Source organism: Phaethon aethereus (assembly GCF_964289735.1).
Source record: "Phaethon aethereus genome assembly, chromosome: 5".
Lineage (NCBI taxonomy): Eukaryota > Metazoa > Chordata > Aves > Phaethontiformes > Phaethontidae > Phaethon > Phaethon aethereus.
This window is the reverse complement of record NC_138579.1, coordinates 64,268,962-64,294,034: the sequence shown is the minus strand read 5'-3', so window position 1 is coordinate 64,294,034 and position 25,073 is coordinate 64,268,962. Positions and strand designations below refer to the sequence as shown.

Here is a 25,073-nt window from a genome sequence, read left to right as displayed (position 1 = left end):
GCGAGGGAAAGGAGACTAAAATTGCACAAAGGTAAGCTGACTGATTGCGAGCCATGACTCCAGTAAAAATCCAAAAGTAAGGCTCCAGTTTTAACTACACTTGTTCAACGTACTCATGTTTCCACAATTAGAGCTTAAACATAACTTGCTAAGTTTCAGGGAGTACTGGGTTTTTTTCAATTTATCTAAATAAATAAGTAGTGAAAAGGAACGTAGGTGGTCGTGAGCTGTGTGCGCTTTTGTAAGAAGCGTTATGAATGGACAGAGCAACATGTTCCACCGAAACTGTGATCCTCTATCACATCATTATCAACCGCAATAGCCTGCCCGCTCACACTAGGTATAGCTAGCTAGGTTGAGACTGAATCTCTGTACTGTTCTCTCAACCAATATTATTACATGTATGAACTCCACTATTCTGTAAATGTCAAATGAGTCCATATTCTACCAATGCCACCTCCTTTCCCCTCCCCCTAAATATCACACACCTCATATGAAACAAAAAGTTGAGAATATTACCAATCAAATGCATGATTTCCCACTCATCTCAGTGGGAGTTTATAAAGTCCATTAAATGAAGGATGGATTCCCCAAGGGAAAAAAAAAAGCAAGATCCTATTTCTCAAGGTTAGTATTCTAATAAGTTCTCTGGGCTCTAAGAATTTAAGACTTTGTCACAGTTGAAAGTTTCTTCTTCTATGAGTATATAGCTATATTTTTATACTACTATTATTATTATATATACACACATTTACACACACACACTTAAATACATATATATTTCTACTAATATAAAACTCTGTTTATATTCTTTGTTTTAAAATAAGAATATTCACACGGGTAATTACTCCAGTACAGAAAAGGCAGTAAAGTTATATAGTTACAGATTGTTCACGTAACATATCTCCAGATATGCAGAAACTCATTTAGAAGACTTTTGCTCTGGCATAGAAACCTCTATTTTTCTTACTCCCCTACTACTGAATTTAAACCATACCAGCGTTTTCACGTGTACTCCAAGTACCCTAAGAACAAGCCACCACCCGTGCTGGTGAGACCAGAGGAAAGCTAATGAACTTCTCTGAACATCTCGCCTGCAGCAGCTCGGGCCACAGCTACTTCATCGCCACAAACTCCCTCATCCTCACCAGCTGGGCCTGTCAAAATGGGTATTTTCCACAACAGATACACGAAGTTTATTTCGCCCTCCCCCCCAGTTTTTTTCTCCCCTGAAAGTACATGGGGTGTTGTACCCAAACAGGAAGATTTTTCCCTCTGGTTAAAACTTAAGTAAATAATTTTCCGTTTGGATTTCTACCATTTTCTTCTCAGCTCCCTTCCATTAGTCTCGAGGAAAAAAATGGGTGAGATGGGAAGATTCCACAGAACTGAGCCTTAGTAATTCCTGTTAAATTAAAATGGTTTAAAGACCCGCTGTGGTGGCTGCTGTAAAGCTGCAGCGTTAAAAGAAGAAATGTAAAAAAAAAAAAAAGAGAACACCCTAAGCAAATGATTAATATATCTGATGAATTCCTTCAAAGTTTAGTTATTTTTACTTTTTTCTTACAATAGTAGAAATTTTCTCTATCCTTTCTATTTTGAGGCTGCAGTTTCACAGGATGAAGCCTTCTGCAGCTTAAAGCATACCTGCCCCGGGCTGGCAGCCCCTCCTGCGTGTGCTCATCCTGTCCCCAGGCTGCATCACTGCTATCACTGGCGTCGATGCCGGTAGCCTCACCCAGAACATCTCAAGGGTCTAAACAGGCTTACAAGTTGTTTTTTTTTTTTTTCCTTAAAACCTTATAATACTTAGCAGCACTACAATAAAGGAGCAAGAAGCATTTGCCTCTTAAAATCACAGTTCCTGAGAAAAAATGGGAAAGTACGAAGACTTTCAGAAGAATAACAATCACCAAGAAGCAAAGGCAGCCACATTATAATTATTATTATTTTGCAGCTGCCCTTTAAAGCAGGGGACTAAGGTGATGCAGTTAATTAAAACTAACTGAAAGTAAACATGACTTGTACAAGGCATTCAAATACAAACCATTTTACAACATCTTCAGAAAATAACTGGAACTTACGCGTGGGAGCATTGCTTCAAGATGACAAAATATTTAACATGATATTCCTTTATCCAAAATAATTGTACAGTAAAAATTGTCTTTAGAACACCTGTTCAAACATTAATTATTAGAGAAATAAAATACAAAGGCTGGACAAACTGATTCAAAAGTCATTCTATACCAGAGCCTAAGTAGCTGACAAAACTGCTGTCACAGCCAGCCTAAGCAAAGGGAGCTTTAATACACTGTTATTTCCCCGACAGTACACTTAAATGGATTCACTGAGAAGTGCTGGTGTAAAAATACATATAAAGATGATAAAAAGAGAACTGTATCCCTGCTAATCAAGCTATATGACACTCATGTGAAAGGCACAAAATGAAAGCAGGAGAAAAAGTGCAGGACACGTGTCCCACGCAACAGGCAGCGTAATGCCAGTAATGCCTTAACCACCAGGTTTACGCTGGCGATACTCCACACTCCCCATCTACTCTGTGTGAGAGTAAGGCCCAAGGGATACTGGAACCAGAAATAGCTCAGTATACGCCAAGAATCCAGCTCTCACCGTTGCACGTGAAGATGCATATCTGTAAAAAATTACTTCTTAAAAAAGTATTTCCTCTAGGAAATAACACTGTCCTTAAGCTGCACCCAGTCACTGATTTATGGTATGCAGCAGGGCCCTGTAGCAATATATTGCCCTGCTATTCACATACATGTCATAACGCTCAGTTCCCATGTTGTTTTACTCATTTCTCATCCTCCCATTATTTTTTTTAATAAATTTTTCACTAGAGAAAAACAAAACCTCTTCAAACTCCCTCTTAAAAAAATATGCATGCATTATTTTAAGACAGCAAACAAGAAAAGCAGACTGTAAAACCAAATCAAATCAAACAATCCTGGCAGCTGCAGCAATGTGGTACTAGCAAAGATACAACAGGGTAAAAAGATCACGACTTTCTTGTTAATACTGCTTTTACCAATTTTATGTTCAGGTTTCTTGCTTGATGACATCCTCTTTCAGAAATATGCATAATGCTGCCATTACAAGACATCGGGAAGACAAATAAGGATCCCCTGTGAAGCTACCACACGCTCCAGCCTCTCCTCCCCAGAAATAACTCTACTGTTCTTTCCACCACAGAAACCCACAGCCACAGTCATATCTTTACTTCCTTGCTTTCTTCCACCCGCTTCCCCAGACACCTGGTAGGATCCTGTCATTTCTTCCTCAACAGGTTTCCTAAAACCCACCATATGCTATCCAGACCTGAACCGAGCTCACCTCCTGCACTGCAACATTGTTTGCTTTGCTTCCGTTGTAAACCCGGGACTAATCCCCTTCCAATTTTTCTAAATTTTGATCTCCCCTTCAGTATGCCACGCCCTTCCTTGAAACCAAATAACTGGTTTTAAGAAAGCTGCAGTACTTCAATTAAAAGTCCTTTAAAATACCATCACTATATTGTATCCTATAGTTTCAGTATTTATTTCAATTATACATTTTCTCCAAACAAGTAAAAGATCTTTTAAGACGTCTGTCAAGCCAATATCGTTTAAGGGATACACAAATGATTAGGGAAGTAGCTGTATGTGTGTTTCTGAGTTTTTGAAACAAAGCAGGAGTAATTTTTACAATGCTGAACATTACACTTAGTTGGTCCTAAAACCAGCTCCCACTGAAATCAACATCAATAAGAAGGGGTTCTTTAAAACCCCTTTCTGCATTTCTTTTGTTTGCTCTGAATTCATTCTCTACATAGCAGTTGTACTTAATGTCAGTCAGAAGCGCAGTGTGGAGTGCAAAACACACAACAGAAATTTGCTGACACAGGGTCTGAAAAGTGAATCAAGACATGGAAATACTTCTAAAAGAAGAGTTACATCACCGTTGTAGTAATAAATCAAATGTAATTAATGAAAACTTTTTCCACCTTGAAAAGTCACAATGCACGACAGACACTTCTCAGCATCCTTCCTGAAGTTGCCTTTAGGAAGATTGTAACCACATGAAATCCTATTAGGAGGTGCTGAACTCCTACATTGTGACTCTTCCGGCAGGCTTCTACATAACAAAAATGCAATGAAGTTCCATACAACTTTTCCCCCCTTATTATGCAAAATCCTTATCAAATTCAATAGTGTGGCATGGTTCAAAATCCTGACTAACAATGGTACGCAGGAGGTCAAGAGATGTCGTCTTTGTTTTAGTTTCACGTGCTTTTCAGTCTATTAATGTTAAAAGAAAAAGAACCTTCACAGAAATAACCGATAAAGATCAAATCTGACTAAACAATGGGAAGGAAATTCAGAGTTAAAGCTGGTACTTAGCTCTCCACGCAAGCCATTGTGCCCAGGCACTGTGCAGCAGAATGGTCCTGCGGGTCACACACAATGCCCAGGGACAACAAGGTGAGGCAAGAAGCCCTCGGCTCCCCGCTTCCCATGCTTTTGTTGGTTTAAGTTCGGGCCAGGGACGTGGTTTTAACGCCGCATTTGTGGTTTTAACGTCGTATTTGTATTTCTTGGGAGGAACTGCTGGGCAGCCCCCGAGTCCTTTGTGCGGCGCGTTGCGAGTGGAATGCAGCATGCGGCACACGTTCCACTCGCAACCAGCAGGACAAAGGATTCAGTGATCAGGGGGGACAATTAGTCCCAATTAGGCCTATTTCGCAGCTGAGTGTAAGGGCTGGGGGCAGGGAGCTTAAATTTTAAAGCAACGGGTCCCTCAGGCGAGTTCAAGTGAGATCAGTGAAGTGGCGAGTGGCAGAGGCAGCCCATCAGCCGCGGCCGGGCAAGTCGCAGGCCGGTGGTTGATGGAGCGGCGTTTCCCAAACACGCCACGTCTGAAATGTGATAACCATTTTGCCTAAGAGCTAGTGCGGCTAACCAATTTTTCCCGTTCTCAACCCACTCCTTCGGCAGCGGCTCTGCGTCTCAACGCGCAGGCAGATACACACAAAGGCAACGTCAGGAATACTCACATGTGCACATGCGGAGGCTGGAACCTGCTCTGATTGATGTTGTAGTGCGTGAACGCCTGCGTGGGGTTGGAGCTGTACTCATCCACCGTTATGGTAACTTTGCCTTGTGAGGGAATTCCATGAGCCATCCTTCCTCCTTACGGACATGAGCCGCTCACAACTTCCCAAGGCCAGGCGCGGGGCAGGGCATTGTGTTCCCGGCGGCTCCCGGCTCCAAGCAGCTCCTCATCAACTCCGCAGGCCTCTGCCAGGAGAGAAAGAGCACACGCTGCTGTAAACCCAACGGAGGTGGAAACAGACGCAGACATATTGCTCTATCCTCTCCTGATTTCCATTCAAAGATCTTTTTCTGTATTTTCTGATGTACCCGTCACCCAACTCTCAATAGAAACATTACTATTCACTTTTTTTTTTTAATTACCTCGCTATTTAACTCCATCATCATTAAATACATCCAAAGGATGAATGCTTAAAGTAAGGCTTTATCTTCACGGGGGGGGGGGAGGGGGGGAAACCAAAACCCTGTGTTGAAAGCTCCAGTTAAATACTCTACATTTACTAGTCTTTATTTTAAATAACATCTTGTGCTAATTGCAACCATGAAAATTAAGGAGTGGACCCCGTTTCCTGAAGGACAAGTGGCTTTCCACAAATAGGCGCTCTTGGTTTCGAGGCCCTGTTTTAGCTTCACAAAGTAAGTTACAACTGGGAGACTTATGAGAAACAGACACAAAGCAGGAAATTTTACAATTCCATAGCAAAAGGTACACTCAAAAAACCTTTGAATCAAAGTATTTATCTGTCCAGAGAAAGGCTAGTATCTAGACGATGTTAACAAAATGTCCATGTTATAGTGCACTAGCAATGAAACTGGTTTGGATTCATCACCAGACAGTCACGACTTCTCTGACAGATTCAAGCGCAATTTCATGCGTAAATATTTCTGCATAAGATGAAAGAAATACGCCCTTCCCTCTCTCTGCCTCCCTACCTTTCACTCCTTCAAAGTGCTCTTAAACGTATTTTGCAGTAAGACTGGCAGCATTCTATAATATGACCATAAGCCCAATAGCCAGGAACTTCCCAAACCCGATTGCTGTTGAGTTCCCTGTACAGAATCTGAGCTTCAATTTCTTCAATCAATAAACTGAGGATACGTCAGCTGCCTTCCTTTCAGAGGGACTTTGTGAAAACTGATCAGCTGATGTTCGAAGAACACTTTCAAGACGAGCCACTCTTCAAAAACACTATTTATGAGGTAGATCCTCAGCTGGGGCACGCTATCCTAGATGCAAGAACTTCCACGAAATCATGACGCTTTGCAGCAGTTGATCCCTGCCTTTAGTTGCTACACGCAGTAGTGGATTTCTCATATCTGGTGTGTCATTTACAAAAGTAAATCAGCGCTTACTGGGAAGACAAAGAGATAGGAAAGAAAAGAGTGTCTTGAGCCCTGGGCATCAAACTAAGCAGTATTTTTCCAGTGTGATTTTGCTGGACTGCTCTTAGCTCCCTGATAGAAATGTGTTTGCCATGTGTAACATTAAACATTTGGAATCTTTGATTTCTATTCAAAAATATATTTTTAATACAAAGACTAATTTCCAGTTTGGCATGAAGCACAAGAAAAATGCCCTGCAAATGGCAGATGGCCTGCTATAGGCCATTTATTTTACTATTTACAACCTCAGGCCTATGTAGACTTCCATATGTTAGTTGGGTTAAGACATTCTGCAACCTTCATTCCAGTAATTGGGTTCTATCCTTCATCATCTTTATTACTGGAGGGGGGAAAGAAAAAAAAAAAAAAGAAAATATGAAGATGAAACTAAACCATAAAGTTCCCATTTAAAAACTGAGCCACTAGTGAGACAGTACATCTCCATAACTAAGGTTACCGTCTGGTCTTTACCCTAACCCCCTCTCCTAAGAATACAATGGTTCCACGAGTAAAAACCAGCAAGGTGAGATTGATTAAACCAAATCTTTGCTGTGTTAGCCACAATGTAAGATGCGTGCAACAACTGCTCACGAATCATAATGCAGTGGTTACCATACCGAGTTTGCAGCTGTTTCCTTAATTTCCCTTACAATTATATTTTAGTGTTATTTTGCATAACAGTAAGACACAACACCTGCTTTAAATTGTAGTCCTGTTCCAAGTACTGTAATTCTTTTGAGATACGAACTATGAAGAGTGTGCAACACAGAGCAGCGTAATTGCCCTGCACTGAAAAGTAAATACAAATGAAAACATCTTCCTGTTAGAGAAATGACTGTCATTAACAAGCATGCTAGCCATCAAAGCTCCCAGGAAAAAAAATCTAAGTTTTTCTTCTACACAGCAAGAACCTTAACGTCTGCATAAATTAAGTAGTGTGAAAATTACACATCTAATGTTATTTTTTTGCAATTAAAAGCTACAATATAAAACAACACTTTAAACCAACAACAAAAACATGCTTGGGCTTTTCAGAAAAGCCAAATCACACTATTTCCAGTAATCTAGCATACAAAAGGTCAGAACATTAAATTTCATATTATAGTTCACTCATGGAAAAAAAAATCCAATTTGTTCATGCGAGTGAATTATACATAAAGATAATAAGCTTTTTTTTTTTTTTACAAGGTTTATAACAATCCACGTTACAGAAAGAAATTACAAGTAACTGGCATAAAACAAATGATAAGAGGATACTTGAATAGCTATATTAAATACTTTAAGGTTGACTGTCAGTAAGATTATAACTATATAAGATGCAATTGCTTCCCATTGTTCCAATCTTTAATCTCAAGAATAATTCTCTATACTTAAATTAAGACCAAGCCGAACAAAGCATCCTTTTAAAATTAAATTCAACAACAAATGCTGGACTGGAAAAAAGTAAAATTTGAGGCTGGCTTCTGTGTCAACTTTCTAATTGCTATTCAGTGCTCCACAGACTACTACAGCTCACCTACCAGAAGTATCTAATTATTACCTTCTTTGCTATGAACTTCTCTGAAGAAAATATCAAAAAGGAGCTGAACACTTCAAAACTTTAAAAACATTTCTTTTAGGCCCAAGGTAAAAAAAAAAATTACAAAAGGCTACTTTGAATCGCTACCGTTCTTCTTTTTCTAACTGCAACCACTACTTGAAGATTACATACAGGAGATGAGTACAAAAGAATAAAAGTTGCATTATTTTTCACATCTGTCAACTAAAACAACGTCCAATATCTTCCACGCGTTCTGTGGCAGTTTTAAGTAAGAATGACTATATTAAAAACCGGAATGAAGGTTTTTTTAAGCACGTTGCGTTTTCCCAAATGTAACTGTTACCCTGGGAGCAACAATCCTTTCCCAGCGTGGATTTGTACGGGCAGCGAGCCCGGAGATGTGCTATTGTATCCATCTGCCCAGCTTTACAGGTATAAACCCGCGCTGCTTCATCGAAGGCCTGCCGCGAACTTAGGCGCAGCCAATTTTAAACCGGTTACTGGTGCCCTGTCAAAAAAACTACCAGAAAATAGGCGCAGCTAAGGAATTTCTAAGGCTGCGTTTCACGGAGAGCTACGCACACCCGCTCCACGTATGCGCATACAGGCACGCGAAAAAGGCATTTCCCCCCCAATAAAATATTTACGCCTTCCTCATCTGAATTTCAAAAATTTGCCTTCTGGCTGGTCTCGCGTTGTAAAGGAGAATTTTGAAAGGCAGGAGTCGGAAAGGGTTAATTCCGTGTCAACACCTTCTCTTGAGACATCCACTATCCCGACACCGCTACCGCAACAAAACACGCTACGCCCTCCCGGGGCGCGGGCGCTGGCCGCCGCAACACCCCCCCGCGCCCCGGCTTCTCACAGTTCATTACCCCGCGCCTCGGGGCTCATCCGGCAACCGCCCCAACGGCCCCCGCCATGCTGCGCGGCAGTCCGCGGGCAACTCCGGGCTCCAGCCTGCCCGCCAAGTCCAAGGCGGAGGCACCGGGGGAGGCCGGACCCCGGCTCCCCCCTCCCCCGCCGCCGACCCCCGGTACCTGGGCCGCCGGCCGCTCCCCACCTCCGCCCGCCGCCGGCTGCCGGGCCGCCCCGGCCACGGCCCCGCGGGGCGCCGGGCTCGCCCCCCCGGTGATTGATGGCTCCGGGTGGCCAATGGCTCCGGCGCGGCCCCGTCCCGGCGTGTGCCGCAGCCCCCGCCCCGCGCCCCCTGCCCTGCCCTGCCCCCCCGGCCCCAGCTGCCCACCGGGGGGCACCTCTGCCATTTCGGCGCGATACGTGCCACGGCGCACAAAGTTCACCCTCCCGCACTGCCACGGACGCGAAATGGGGGCTTTTTGGGGGACAGGATGCTCGGGGGAGGGAAGCAATAAACTCCACGGCGAGCGCGGGCGGGGGTGCCCGCTGCGCTTCATCCCGGCAGTGCCAACCGCGCCGCCCCCGCACCTCGCCCCCACCCCCGGAAGGTTTCCAAGTGCTTGAGGCCTCCGGGATCAGGGCTTCAAAGCGGGTTCTCCCGCCGGCGAAACGGAGAGGGGAAACTCCGCCGGGGAACGGCAAAGCGACCCGCGTTACCCTCCTTACTTTTGCTGCGTGTCCCCCCTCCCTCGACTCCCCCCCGCCCCCGGGTCCCGCCGCGCCAGGAGCCCCGTCCCCCGCCGGCTGCTCGGCGCTGCGCCCGCCGGGGCTGCCGCCCGCTGGCCCCAGGCAGCACAATGCTCCTCGGCCTACCCTCCGGCCCCGACCCCCGAGCCGGGAGCGGGCACACCGCCTCCCGCCCCCAGGCCGCTGCCAGCCCCCGCCTCCACCCCGGCCAGGAGCGCGGCGGCGGAGGGCGGCGGGGGCACGGCCTGGGGGAGGAGGGCAGGGCAGGCGAGCTCAGCGCCGCCGAAAAAGCCGCCTCGGCTGCGGGGAAGAGCCGTCGCCGCACCGACCCGACCCGACCCGACCCGGCGGGCTCGGGGCGGTCACGCCGGGGGAGGCAGGGAGAGCGGGCGGCCAGTTCTATCCTTATTATTGTTTGCAGGAGGCTGGCCCCGCCGCCGCCGCCGGAGCTCCCGCCCGCCCCCCCCCGCTCTCGTCCATGACACGGCACCTCTAACCCGCCGCTTTGTGCGCCGCTGCCCCCGCCGGCCCCCTCGGCACGCAGGCACCGGGCCGGGGCCGCTCACCTTCCCTCCGCCGGCTGCCGCTGCGGGCGGGTCGGGGATGCCTTCAGCGCGGGCGGCGGAGCCGCTCCATGGGGCTGCGGGGGCGCGGCCGGGGCAGAGCCTGCGCCCGACCCCGCGGCGGTGCCCGGCGGCGGCGGCCTGGGTGCGGGTCCGGGTGCGGGGCGGCGGCGAGGGCGGGCGCGGTGCAGTGAGCGGGACTGCCACTGGGGTCAGGGAGCAGGCACCAGGAAACACGGCGGCCACGGAGCGCTGCTCGCACACGCACACACAGACACGCACAGCTCCTCCCGCTGCCTCGCACTTCACCCCCCCGGGCAGGGAGGGAGGGAGGGAGGACCCGCTGCTGCATTTCCCAAGTGCGGCGCAGCCTTCCCCCCCCCCCCGCCAAGCCGGCAGGAGAGGCCGGCGGGAGCGGCGGCTCCGCCGCCCAGCCGGGGTCAGGGGGTGCTGGCTGCCGCAGCCCCGGGGGAGCGGAGCGGGCCGCGCCGGGACCCCCCGCCGCGGGGCAGCGCCCCGTTCGCGCAGCCGGCCCGGCCCCACGCGCCGCCGCTCGGCCCTTCCTCTGCCGAGGTACACGGGGAAATAAATCAACAACAGCAGCATTTTTAACAAAAATGAGAATAAAATCCTCCAAACAGGTTCTCGCATCTCCCGCACCTTTCATCGTTAGGGATCAGTGCAGCGCTCTGCACCCAGAAACGGAGGGAAACGTCACGGTGGTGTTAGCCTTTGAGGCTGCACGGTATTTTAGGGTAACCGGGGCTTTTCTGTGGAGAGGAAGAATCAGGGACGCTGCTGTTTTGTTGGTTTTGGTTTGGTTTTTTTTTTTCCTTTTCTTTTCTTTTTTTCCGAAACCCACAGCAATTGTGTCAACAGGCACAGCAGTAACAAAGTGAAGATGAGAGGTGTTTGTTCTTTTACTTTCAACACAGCAAACGAAAGGGGGAACTTCCAGTCATAGGCTTACGAGGGGGAGAAAAAAAGAAGGGAAAAATTCCGAATAATTCAGAATAATCGAGCTGACAGAAAATAAAAGCTCCTAACAGGCCTCTCAGAGTAAGTAGCGCCCTACATCTTTTAAATAAGTAATTTTGACTCTGGCCAACGTTCGGATATGCATGGCAACTAGTCAGGTTTTTCTTTGTTGCTGAAAACAATGAGAAGGGTCCCCAGTATTGCCAGACAGAAATCCACAAGGATGGAGTGTCCTGTTTAGAAGCATGGCAAATGAAGAAAAATCAACCTGAAAAAAAGATTAAACGGCGTAAGTTTTCTCCAAATTTGATATTAGACCTTTCAGTCTGATTTTTTTACTATTTTCATTTTCCCCTTCAATAGAACTGTGAACCACCAAAGGAAAATTCCTGTTTCAGGCAAAATGGCCTACAGATGAGTTGTCCTCCTCACCAAATCAAAGCAACGTTTCCAGGGAATCTGCGCCTGGAACAGAGTCTGAGGCCATGGTTTCACAAGTATTTTCCGCTGACTTACTTGGACACTGCTGCAAAATAAGCAATCCAGCACTCAGCCCACTTACCCCACTTCTGTCCCCGCTCTAGTCCTCCTGTGAGAACAGGGAACCCCACCCGGGAAACCGATCCAATTAGCGCCAGGGAAAAGCAGTCTGTTTCGCTGTGGGCCAGTCTCCCCATCTGATCCACTTCGGAACTCCACAAATGCTTCTGCTGGAACAAGGCAGGGAGTGGGATGAGCAACTGCGGACACAAAGAGGACAGGATAGCTTCATTGGTACCACTGCCAGCTTAAATATGTATACAAACATGGTGTGTGGGGGTGAGGAGGAGCGCTTTTGATCCTGAACCTGCTGCATCCCTTCTCTGCAGTTGCAGCAGAAGGACTTTTCATGTATTCGTGTCCTCATACCACATCTAGAGCCCCCCAGCACTGCAAAAATGAGCTTCCAGCACTGAGGGAGAAACAGGGTAGAAGCCTGGGAAGGTGACTGGACTGGGAATCAGAAAGCTCAAAGACCTTCTCTCTGATACCTTGTGTGGTGACAGACGGAGCAGACGTGACCCCAGTGTCTCAGTACCCTAGTACTGAAATAAGCATTTACCTGATCCACTAGTTCTCATAAAAAGCAAGGTATGTGGCCTGAAAACTAGCGGTAGTTAGGTTTTGCTCATACGAATCCCGAGTGGGACCTGATTCTAAGGTCACATCTTTTTCACAATACTAAATGTTTGGCAACAACACCAAGCTGTAATACAGTCATCGAGAGCACTGTTTTTAAGATACGACCTGACAAACTCTGAAACATTTTCTGTCAAGAGCACATAACAAAACTCTTCCGTTTCACAGACTACTTGTTTTCTGTTTCCCCGAGAACAGTATGCTTTCCAAAGATGTACACACTTCTAGAAACGTATTGTCCCTGAAGTTGCTAAAAAAAAGGAAAAAATATTTTTATGAAATTGATTAAAGAGTTTTCTGAGGAGGAGAGTTGCTTTTTTTTTTGCTTTTCTTCTCTAATTCATAAGAGCAGCATCAAAATGCAAGCCTGTAAGAACAGAAAACGGCTTTCTTTTGGCTGGAGCATGTATTTATTAATACACACTTGACAAGAGGATCTCAGAGACAAATTTGAAAACATGAAAAGTAAACAAGCTGTGTATTGTTGAGTGTCACAGGACTGATTTTTCTAGTTGGGCAAAAAATTCAAAACAGTGAACAAGCAGCTTTTGTTTTCTTTAATACTTCCTATTTGTAATGTTAAAAGTGTATGTTATTTAAGTGAAACTTTAGTCGTGTGGAGTTTGCTCTCGATTTTGTTTTTTCACTTTTATAAATCCAAAGTGAGTATTATCAAATGTACAGATGCAGCAGATGCATGTTAAAAATTATAAAACACTACAGTATCACAAAAAGCATACAGGTTCTTCAAAATCTGTTATTTCATCTCTAATACACTTCATAGGTACCACTGTCTCCAGTTTCTGCCAAGCACAAGAAAGAGCTAACAACTTTTGAGACATACACAGGGTACTCCAGCGTGAACCATGGACACCCATCTCACTTTGCTCTTTACTTTGGGAAAAATCTTCCCTCAGTATATCTGTGGAGCAATGCAAGAAGGGTATAATTTAAAATCCACCTCTGAGAACTCGTTGCTTAAATAGTAAGATTTTTTGAGTGATCTTTTACGAAAGGAATTTAAAAAAACCCCAACCCTAAAAACCTTTCGAAACATGTATCATGACATTGGTCTGTGGTTACAGTACTGTCCTGACAGAGGTCCTGCCTGGTCAGGATGTACTACACCATGCGGTACATTACTATGCTCCAAACGACGAGCACGGTGCTCGTTGAGGGTACTCTCTGAGTAAGCTGTCTCAAGAATATGCCATCGTCTGACTGAAGGAGGGAAGACCCCATTACAAGGCCATGTCTCAGTGTATAAAATGATCAGCAATGCTACTTCAAGGCTGTTTCCACAACTCCTCCGCTCCTCTGCCACTTATTCTGCTCTCATACTTCAGGGATACGAACCACACAAGAAGAACAAATTCATTTTTTTTTAAAAGCCTCCTTCCAGAAAGGCAAAAAGGGTTTTAAGGTAGATCACTTCGCCGGTCTAGCCCACAGCCCCGTCTCTTGAATGCTTATGCTGGTATAACACAGAATGCCATAATCTGCAGTGCAGGACCAAGACCAGCACAGGGTATGCTACAGTTTCAGAAAACGTTGGGCCAGTGTTTCACACTATCTTTTATTTTGGACACAGTATCAGAGGGGTTTTGTTTGTTTTAGTACACGCATTTCCTGGATTTTTAGCCATTTTAAGACCAGAGCATCAAGGGTTCTCATTTGTATTGCAGATAGAACTCAATTTTAGCCTGCAGAGACTGGTGCATGCTGGTATGCTGGTAAATTACCTACAAGCACTAGACAATGCATATTTTGATGTGTTAACATTTTAAGAAAGTAGACATCCACTGGTAGCAATCTACACTAAAAGTCACTGGACTCACCGTATTTCAACATAGACCACGGCGATTCTGCCAAAAACTGTATCTTAACAGGCTTGTTCCACTCATTAAAGCAGAAATTCTTCAGTAACTGTGGAACAGAAGACAACCAGAGAAAACTCTGTTAGTTTAGGCTTCATGCCCCACCAAGCAGATACTACATTCCAAATCTGCAGAATATAGTTGGATAGATTAAAAGTTCGCCATTGTTCTCTTTCTCCATTTGTAGCCTGTAAGTCACAGAGCATTTGGCATGCATGCTAGCCAACAACATGAAAACAACAGAAAAACATAGTATTAGATATAAAAAACAAACAAACAAATGAACAACCAGCCAGGATTCCAATTTTGAAGATACAAACTGGTTTTTTATCTCTTAGAGCTTCTTTCCCTTAAGAAAACCACGGACTGGAACTAGCAGCTAATTAAATCCTAGAAACTGAATTTTAAAAAAAATGCCTCTTGGCTTTTGATTTTTGTAAGCTGCCGTTATGAATTTTTATCTGACTTTTTCCTCTCATAAATATGGGCTCAGACACTAACCTGTTCAACACTCCAGCAAACACTGTATCTTCAGGAAAAATCCACGGCCTCTCCGTAGAAGTGCACCAGCTTTTTGAGAAAAAGGACAAGCCTCAAAAGGAAGCGAAACTCGAGCCTTCTGTCAGAATCTGCAGACAGAGGAGCACGTCATTATAATGCCAACAGAGCATCAGGTGAGACTACTGAAGGAAGTATCACTAGTTGTCCTCTGGGCATTCTTTTTATATTCCATGGACCAGAACATTGTCACAGGATAATGGTTGTCTGCTGCCTTGCCCCTATTAAATTAAATTAAATATTTGATTGGAACTTTCCTACTTGCTCTCCGTAGAAATAAAAAGTGATGCAAAAAAGCTGTAGGTGAATCATTTGCCCTTCTAAAAACTCCCAGCGTAACTGCTCATCAGGGTACCTAGAGAAGAAACCATTCCTATTAATTTTTTAGGGGGTTTTGAACATTCTACTAAACATTCTTTTTTCAAAATTGAGGAAGATGTACGGGTGTTTTATTCCTTCATAACAGAGCAGGTAGTGACTTCAGTTTTGTATGTACATACAGATGTGAGTATTGTTTGATGCACAGCAGTTATTGCAAAGACATTACTGCAGGATCCCCCAGATACTGAAGGCTCAGGGTACAGAAGTTTTTTTGGTGGTCACCTTCTGGTCAATGAGCTGTGGCATGGAATACGCAACTGCGGGAGTAATGCGAGGTGTTCAAACATCCTATTTGTTGCATAGCAGTTTACCTGTTCAGGAGAAGGTGGATGCCTTTTTCCTCAAGTGATCGTTTTATCACTTAATTGGTCTACAATACATTGAGTTAAAGCCAATGCATGAGAAAACCTTCAGTTTAATTCAGGCACTCAAAGCTCATCATACCAAATAATTCCAAAACTTCAAGTTCTGTCAGGAAACAGGCATTCAGTACTACAGTAAAGAGTATTACAAACCTCTCTTCTCCTTGACCTTTAACTTACTCAACAACTCCCTTCTCTCTTCATCCCATAGATTATCTCATCCTGTGGCAGACTGTCCACACCACATTTCTGTTCCTGGATGTAAGATGAACTGTGTCCCCATGAGTGTTGAGAAGTCACAGGGATATCAGACAGCTTCCTGTCTATGCTCTCCCTCTACCCATGTCCTTCTGACTTCAGGCAGAAGATTCCATGAAGTGGGTTTGTATCGCATTGAGTGCATTCTGCAAATGGCAGACTCCACGAACTGAAATTGCTGCAGACAGAGAAAAATTCTTCTCTGTGTTCCTGAGAGAAGGTCCCTATTGCACTGGAAGTTACGTATGAAACTCTCAACATCAGTCAAAATTCCACAAGGAAAACAAATTGCAAAACTGTAACAAACCTTAACTCACAGTGCAAGTAAAGCAATTTACGTGGTGGTGCAGAAGAGAAAATATTACTCCTATGCTACCTTGAAGAATTTTTTGAAGGCTACAGATTTATCAGCAAATTCGTCTGATGATGATGACTGTTGTCAACAGTTACTCAGTTAGCCTCTTTACATCTAAACAAATAGGCACCAGAGCTTCACTTCATGCCTTGAATAATTAACTTTACGCTTTTGACAGACATAGCCATGGTCTCCAGCTCATCTACGTCCAGCCCCAAATTACCTTTAGGTCAGGAGTGCGGTCCCTTTATAGAAAATTGTACGGAATTGTAAGATGAACATAATGAAAAGCCTTTAAAGGGGTCAGGCGTTCCAGCATGGAGATCTTTCCAATTTGAGCATGAAGTTAAGAACAAGACTCCCTAAAGAAAGGAAAAGACTTTCACCGTCATTCTCAGGAGTCTTGTCACTTTGAATGTCCCCAGTAATGCTGCTGATCTGAAGGTACATGTAAACCTAGAGCCTGAAGCCAAAATCTTTAATATGTGTTAACAATCATAATTATCAAAGTCTGTTGTACAGAAAATACAGTTCAGGATGCTTATGAATCCTCCCATTCTGTGGTGAAAGAGGAAAGCTTGGATTCCTATGCAGTGCTCTCTAATGTAAGATAGGCGTCTGGAAAGAAATGGATAAGATCTTACGGTATAATCTCTGGTCAATGTTAATTTTTATCACTTGATTTGATGTTTTAAAATCAATATTCCATAGCAGTTATTGTCTAGATTTTTAATGCATCCAGGCTGAAAACACTTGCTAAGCACTGAGGGATTCTGCACTCTTTGTCTCAGACACCCTCGGAAAAAAAAATCCTGTATTCCAGTTATTGTGTAGCATTTGAGTTCAGTGTTGGCAAACTGGTCCCTGCATGTCTTTGAGGCATATGGAAATTGATGATGAAAGTGTCTAGTATAACTAGAAGTATAATTTGATGAAAACTGAAGCAGTGAACTGTGAGAAACTGCTAAATCAGTGTCATCAAGCTCTGCTTGAAAAATAATGAAACAGAAATACCACTAGGACATGAGAAATGCAGGGCGAGGACTGTGAAACCAGAGAGTAAATACAAAAATTAAGGAAACTTGCAAGATATTATTTTAATTGTTATTTTTGAAACACATGCCCAAAATACAATACAACATTCCTGTCCAAATTCACTTTACGGAGACAGTGACATCATGTCTCCTCCAAATTGTTCAAGCCCAAATATTGGCACAAGCTCTTCCAATAGAATACCATCTTTGGCCCTGGCACTCTCGCCTGCCTACCCGTAACCATGCACAGAATAGGAACAGCACCGTGGCCAATGCAAATCCTAGTTAGAGCTCAAGTCCCTTGGGGCAATAGAAAAAAGACCAAAATAGAAAACATATTACAGTTTTAAAGCAATAATATTGCTAAGGAAAATAAAACAAATGTAACCTCAGAAGTAAGATGACATTTATTGCCTAAAAGTTAGCAATTCCTGAAGCTGTAAAAGTACTCTATAAATAAGACCTGAAGATGGCAGTGGAAAGATCCTGATATTGCTTTATTCATACATTTTGAATGAAAACAAACCAAACTTACATAGAAATCTGAGAGCAAGAGAACAAAGGAAGAATGTATTGTATGTTTTGAGGGTTTGCCACATCAGTAAATGCACTCAAATTACTGAAAAAATCATTAATGGTTGTATTCAGTTGTACCCATGTTTTGAGATAGCAACATGTGTATGTACGCTCCAGAAAGGCATATAAGCTTGCATATTCAAAGACTTGCCAGAAAATTTGTACAAAAAGATCACAGGGAGACAGAGACAGCTGGAAAAATTGGAGCAGGGGCTCCAATTTTCATGCCAGTGTTACACCTAATGCAAAGGGAATGCAGATGATGGACTGCAAGCTATATGTTATTCCTCCTGCCACTTAGCAATGTGCTTGTAGAGCTGAACAAGAGCCAGGAAGTAACAAAAAAAAACCCCAAACCAAACAACAAAACAAAAAGACCCAGAAATGATACAAAGCGTGCTATTGTAAATGAAAATATTTATGTCAGGATATTTATTACAGTCACATCAACATTTTCATGTACAAAAGGCAATCATCAAGATCAAGCAGTGGATACCAAGCACTGATTTCTTTAAAGTGTAGTCTGCTTTGGAAATTTAACTAAACCATACACACAATCTTACCATGGCATGCACATAGCAGAAACCACAAAATCAAAAATATCTATAAACAAACATCTCTTGAAGGTCCTATATCATGCTTTAAAAGAATGATAATGAGATGTTTCTGCACATGGATTTATCCAGATTAATTATCAATAAGCCTAATTAGAAAGTTGTGCTAACAAGTATCTAGAATACTTCTTTCTATTAGGGTATATACAGATAGGAGGCTTAGTAGAAAAACGGTAGGTGGAATCTTGAGAGGATTTTCTGGTAATACATTCAAGATTCTAAGGCATGATTTCCATGGGTTTTGATATCATCTTTTCCCATGAGGTGACCTCAAAACCTGTGTGTTAAAAAGCAATTTTCTCTGTCAGTTACTGTTAACCCAAACTATGCACTTGAGGAGCCACCTTCTATCAGTGTTTCCACCCGCCCCCTCGACCTATTGACCACAATCCCGTCCTTTGTGATGTTATTACTGCAAATTCAAAACTGTGATCTTCTTGTAAAAAAGGCTTTCTAAAAAAAAAAACAGTTTATAAAATCAGTTCGTAAACCTCAGTTAGAATTTAACCAGGTTCCTTTCTGTCCATCTAGGGTTCCTCTGGATTCCTGTTGTGCGTTCAGATTTCCACACAGCATAGCCTTTGACAGTAGCTGAGACAAGCAGAGTCACAGTGTCTGTTTGTAGAACCCTCATTGTCACAGTGACCCGTCCATTGAGATGTCTCACCTCTGGACAGGAGAAGATAAAAGGGAAAAAATTAAAAATACAAAAATAGCAATGCAAAAGATAAAGGAAAAAATAGGGGTTCAGATCCCAACTTCCCACAAGCCCAGCGGCATATCCAGTATGGGGCTAAGCCTACAAAGCTTTATAGGTTCTAAAACAAATCCAGACACAAAACTTCCACAGATTAGCTGATGTCTCTACCCCGATGCAAGATAAACTAATAATCTGACAATGACTCCCATTTAGAACAAGCTTTTAACCTTAAGAAGGTCAAAATCTAGAATAAACCTGGACAAATGTATATTTAAGCTTCTGCCCAAGCTTCAGACTAAATGCTATCCTTTATGTTCACAGTATCACAGAATCATCAAGGTTGGAAAAGACCTTTAAGATCATCAAGTCCAACCATCAACACAACACCACCATGCCCACTAAACCATGTCTGAAGTGCCACGTCCACATGTTTTTTTGAATACTTATGTTGTTGGGTCAGAGAGCAGAAGCTACAGAATCACTTTCATCCCACTGAAATCCTTGGCTTCACTTCCAGCTAGATTGATAAAATTGAATCATAGGATCATAGAATGGTTTGGGTTGGAAAGGATCTTAAAGATCATCTAGTTCTAACTCCCTGGCCATGGGCAGGGACACCTTCCACTAGACCAGGTTGCTCAAAGCCCCATCCAACCTGGCCTTGAACACTTCCAGGGATGGGGCATCCACAAGTCCTCTGGGCAACCTGCTCCACTGTCTCATCGCCATCATAGTGAAGAATTTCTTCCTTACACCTAATGTAAATTTACCATCCTTCAGTTTAAAGCCATTACCTCTTGTCCTACCACTACATGCCCTTGTAAAAAGTCCCTCCAGCTTTCTTCTAGGCCCCCTTTAAGTATTGAAAGGCCGCAATAAGGTCTCCCCCAGAGCCTTCTCTTCTCCGGGCTGAACAACCCCAACTCTCTCAGCCTGTCCTCACAGGAGAGGTGTTCCAGCCCTCTGATCATTTTGGTGGCCCTCCTCTGTACCCACACCAACAGGTCCACGTCTTTCCTGCTTTGAGGGCTCTAGAGCTGGATGCAGGACTCCAGCTGGGGTCTCACCAGAGTGGAGTAGAGGGCCAGTACCAGTTCCTTTGACCTGCTGGCCACGCTTCTTTGGATGCAGCCCAGGATACTGTTGGCTTTCCAGGCTGCAAGTGCACATTGCCAGGTCATGTTGAAAGGAGCAGATATTCTACTCTGCCCTGAGATCAGACTCTTATATTTGAGACGAAACATTAGGTTTTGACATAAAAGCTTTTTCTAAGTATGCGTGATTTTTAGCCAGATATTTCATATGCAAAAACTATTAAACCATACTATTTCATCCATTGTTGTTTGTTTCTTTCTATTCTTCCAAGTTTAGCCTATCATAAAGCACTCTGTAAACTTCAAATGAGAATTTACCACATATGGGAGTTCTACAATGGGCAAATTACTTCTTCATATCTGAGGGTCTCTATTAAAATGAATAGCGTGAGCCAATGAACAGTAAATGAAGAGCTCACCGCTGTCAGTCCACACTTCAGTACTTTCAGTTCAGAATCTAACTACGCACACTCGTGTTCTTTTGAAACATTCACTTACCTTCTGATGGATTTTCATCAGTATGCTCCTTTCCACATATTTGTCAGATCAGAACGCTACAGTTAACCTACGTTCAATACTGCCAAATTAACAAAGCAAAAATCAGTTACCAAAGTCCACAAGGCACAAGACTGCCGTAGTCTGCAAGCTGCTTAATTCCTTTTTTTTAATACTTTCTTCTTGTTACATTGTTGTAAGAGCTGTTATTCTATATTTATATTAGAACGTGTGTACGTACAGCATGTGTACTTATAGAAAACTTCTGTGGCTTTGCTGCTGAATTGAGCTCTAGTCTCCCAGAGATCAGTGTGACCCAAACACTGCACCCACAGGGAGCTGCACCAACTTTTGATATATATATCTTTTGATAGCAAGAGTTAGAGCCTCTGACAGAAGAGAACTACAAGGATTTGGACTCTGGTTCTGTACATGTGGTAATCAAAGATTTACTTCTTTGTGTGGCTCATAGGAGAAAGAGTCAGGCTCTCAGGATTTTAGAAGTCTGGGTTTAAAAATGGAAACAAAAAGAAAATATGCTCCTAAACTGTCCAAGAACTGAACCAATAGCCACTGTCTTAAAATACCTCTGACCATACCGATACTGATTTATCACAATTGTTTTGTACTTCCCGAAGAGGAATGACGGGGTGAGAGTCATCGGATGAGATATTTTATCTGACTTACCAAATTGCAATGTTTTATAATGACAAACTGCAGTCACAGAATAAGAGGAGTTGGAAGGGCTCAAAAGATACTATCAACTAGGTACACACTCTATAGACTAAAATTTCTCATTTAAACACTGTGCTGAAGCACAGGGTTCTCGGAGAGCCAAAGGCTCCATTCAGGCCCAGCACAAGCACACTTTTTCAGTTCTCCTCAGTAGGACTGGAGCAGGGTTTTGAGAAAGATTAATTTGATTCATGTCTAGTGCCTAAAAGGCATCCCTCCCAGCATGAGCATCATCCCATCGCAAACCAGGGCTTAATCTTAGATTTCTTTTTTCCTAACAAATCCCACTATTTTCAGAGACAATTTGGGATTTGCAAGGAACGCAGGACCAGTTTCCTTTCAGACACCAACTAAATATTTAAAAGCTCCTACTGAAAGAGGTATGAGTTTTACTGTTAGTTTAAAACAGAAGTGAGATGAAGTTGCAGACTTACAAACCTGCATCTATTAGACCTTTTCTTTTTTAGCTTGGAGTTTTACATACAAAAAGGTAACTTCAAAAGCAAACCCAAATGTAATGTAATTGCAACGTAAGACTCCCTAACACTGACAGAGCAAAGGCGTCACTCTGTAACAGAGGGTGTTGATAACAGTGTCATCTAAGCTGCACAAATCTATACAGATTCTCTTTTAAACAGTAGCTGGTGCTAATTTTTAAGTTCTTATTTGTGCGTTAAAGACAGACTCCACCAGCACTGAATGATTTATGTTGCCTGCTCCAGAAGCCATGCAGCTTCAGGAATTTTTTTTCTTAAACTCCTCTTCACACACCAGTTTGAAAGTCTCATCCAAGAGATATCAAGGGAATCCCAGGCAGCAGTTCATTGGTACACAGCCTCCTTTACTGAAGCCAGGATTTGCATTTTCTGTTTTGAGAACAAGACAATTGTGAAGTAGTGGACCTAGACAAATTTTATTAACAAAAATCTCCATGTCCAATAACCCACTTAGCACTGTTCTTAATTTTGCCTCTCATAGAATTTACTTGGTACAGAAGGATGATACGTGCTACATTTTAAATATCTACACTAAAATTAATATTAGAAAATCCTATTATTATATTTTACCTGTCAGAGGTCATCAGAAGCTGTATTTCAAGAAAGCTGAAGGCATTAGATGTAGTTTGCCCAGTAGATTAATACTGAGCTGTGAACTTTCATCCTCTGCAGCAAGATTTCCATCCAACTGACATAGAACTGACATACAGTAACACTTACAACCAGGGGGATCCAATTTAGACAGAGTTCAAATGGTTTCAAGCTACTCATAGGTCACAGAGGTAAAGTATGCATAAGAGAGCTGGCTTTAATCAGAAGGTTTTCAGTAATGTCACACCAGAAGTGATAGGCCACATTGAAAATGAACTGGATGTTAGGCTTGAGAATTAAATTACCAAATATATTTAAATATTTTGAATATATCTTTTAAGACATTTTCACAAGCCCCAAACAGTTTGGGTTTTTTTTTCAGAACAATAGAAAAAGACACTGAATTTTCCATGAGCATAACCCGCCCCCCCCCCCCCCTTTCTTCCCCATGTGGCATCATATCTGTGATGTCTATCTTTGAAAGATTTTGGGGAAGAAATGTGGTCCAAAACAAAAACAAAAACAAAACAGCTCCATTGTGGGTCACAGTTTGGAAATAATCTGAAAAAAGACTCAACATTTTCTCCATAATGGAGCATCAGAACACAGGAAAATTGAGAGGGACAGGAAGGATTAGAGAGAAGACTTAAGAAAAGCCAATTTTAATGCAGTTATCAAATGCTGACCTACTTGTGGAACAGGCAGGTGGAATCTCCGTTTAACATTTCATACTAAAGAACAATGTGAAAATGAGAGGACTCATTGAAAGACATGTCACTGAAAGACAACGTGTTATTCTCTTGAGACTTCTAAAGGCTATATTCCACCCAGAAACCCCATAATCTGTCAGGTGTTCTCATTTCAGGTTTCCCTGACCGCTTTGGCTGTATCCAAATCAGCTCTGTGCCCTCCTTTTCGTGTACATAGGCTGTGAGCTTTGTCCATGCCATTAAAGATGCCAGGAAGTAAACTGGGAAACAGCTTGGTAACACAATGGAAAGCATCACACCTTTTGTACAGCTTGGTAACACAATGGAAAGCACCACACCTTTTGTACAGTCCTTCCTACTGGTTTGCACTCTGTTTAAGAACTGCTTCTCAGCAGAAATAAAAAAGCAACTACTGCACAAAGCCTAGCAGGCAAGGTGTGTTGAGTTTCTGAAGATTTTCATTGAGTTTTGTTATGAAAAGGATTAAAAATCCTTACTGCTGTGCCTGTCTACAATATCCTCTCTGCAAAAATTCAAGTCAATGCCACGAAGAGGAGGGGGAACTTGAAGAAGTCTGTCACTAGAAACACAGTGCTGGATCTCATGTTATATTACAGCACGCGTGTCTCAGCTCAGATCAGCAAAGCAGAAGCAAGGAACCTGGCAGAGTGGGAGCCATGGTTTTCTTACTGAATACTCACCCAGAAGCAGCATCACAACCAACAAAATTACACCTTCATAACCCATTAAGTTCACTGCATCCTGCACTGATGATTTATAATGTATAAGCAGGAAAGAAAAACTGAGGAATTCAAAACCATTGTTTTCTTAAACAGGATAATCAGGGTTTGCTGAGTTCCTTACTGTTAGAAATCTGATTGCTTCCAGTGCCTGGTTTGCTCATTTACCTTTACTTCAGGTAGCTCTTTACAGAACTCTAAGATGTGTAATAGAGGTATAACTTTAAACACTGGACTAGCTAAAGTGTCCCCATCTAGGTTAATAAAATAAATATTTAATTTTTTTTCCCAAAATTAGGAGGCTTTTGAAGACCGATCCATCCCTGCTCTCTAAGTCCATACCCATTTTTCTTACTTGTACTGAATGAACAAGTGGTTTATCACAGTCAGAAAAATCATTCATCTTATGAAGTTGCATCTTTCATTTGTTGCTCTCACTCACTGGCCAGACAAGTATCATGAAATTAGATGCTCTATTCCTCAATTCTGATTACACTGCACAGCTCAATTTCCTACATGTTCTCAACTTCGCAGGAAAAATAGCTCTACTGCATGAATAGTCCACAGAAGCCAAATATTAAGAGATTCTTTCTTTTCTTCCAGCCTACTGGGTCATATAATTCTTGAATTATGAAAAAGTAATTTTTCTTACTTGTCACTGGCACCTTGTCTTCACAAAATCAGATTTTAAAATTACAAGAACTAGCATATGTCCGATTGCTCTAAACCCTCCACATAACCCGTTCAGCCCTCCCAATATAGGAAGCTGCACCTTGTGTAAGTCTGAAGCCTTTGATATCTGTGTTTCCATTTCCATGTGTAATTGCACAATTCTAAGCTGATGGCCTTAACAGCACAGGGACTGCACCTAAGCAAAAGTGCAGCATACTCCGGTAATTAAAACATTTTACAATTAAGTGAGATGCAGCTTCCCTTCTTAATTTTTGCTGGAAAAGCATACTATGCTGTTTTTTGCCTTTTAACACATCCTAGTGACTCATGGCATTTAAAATGGAGTTAAATATTTTTCTTAACACAGCTGTATATGCTTTATTTCATACTTTTGCCAAGATTCCTCATATCTTCTTCCAACTTTCCAAACTTTCATGTTTTTAATTTTTAGTTTCTGTGGTTCCA

The 25,073-nt window shown here is 43.0% G+C and overlaps 1 protein-coding gene across 1 annotated transcript in view; it reads right to left on the bottom strand.

Annotated features, from left to right (window-relative positions):
* Positions 1–5,746, bottom strand: part of MPPED2 (metallophosphoesterase domain containing 2) — a gene marked incomplete at its 3' end in the record, with an annotated part of 104,619 nt that extends 98,873 nt beyond the window's left edge. The window contains exon 1 of the mRNA XM_082000358.1: positions 5,054–5,746. Within this exon, the coding sequence (XP_081856484.1) occupies positions 5,054–5,181 (128 nt within the window). The 5' untranslated portion in view covers positions 5,182–5,746. The remainder of the gene's footprint in view (positions 1–5,053) is intronic.
* Between the last annotated feature and the right edge of the window lie 19,327 nt (positions 5,747–25,073).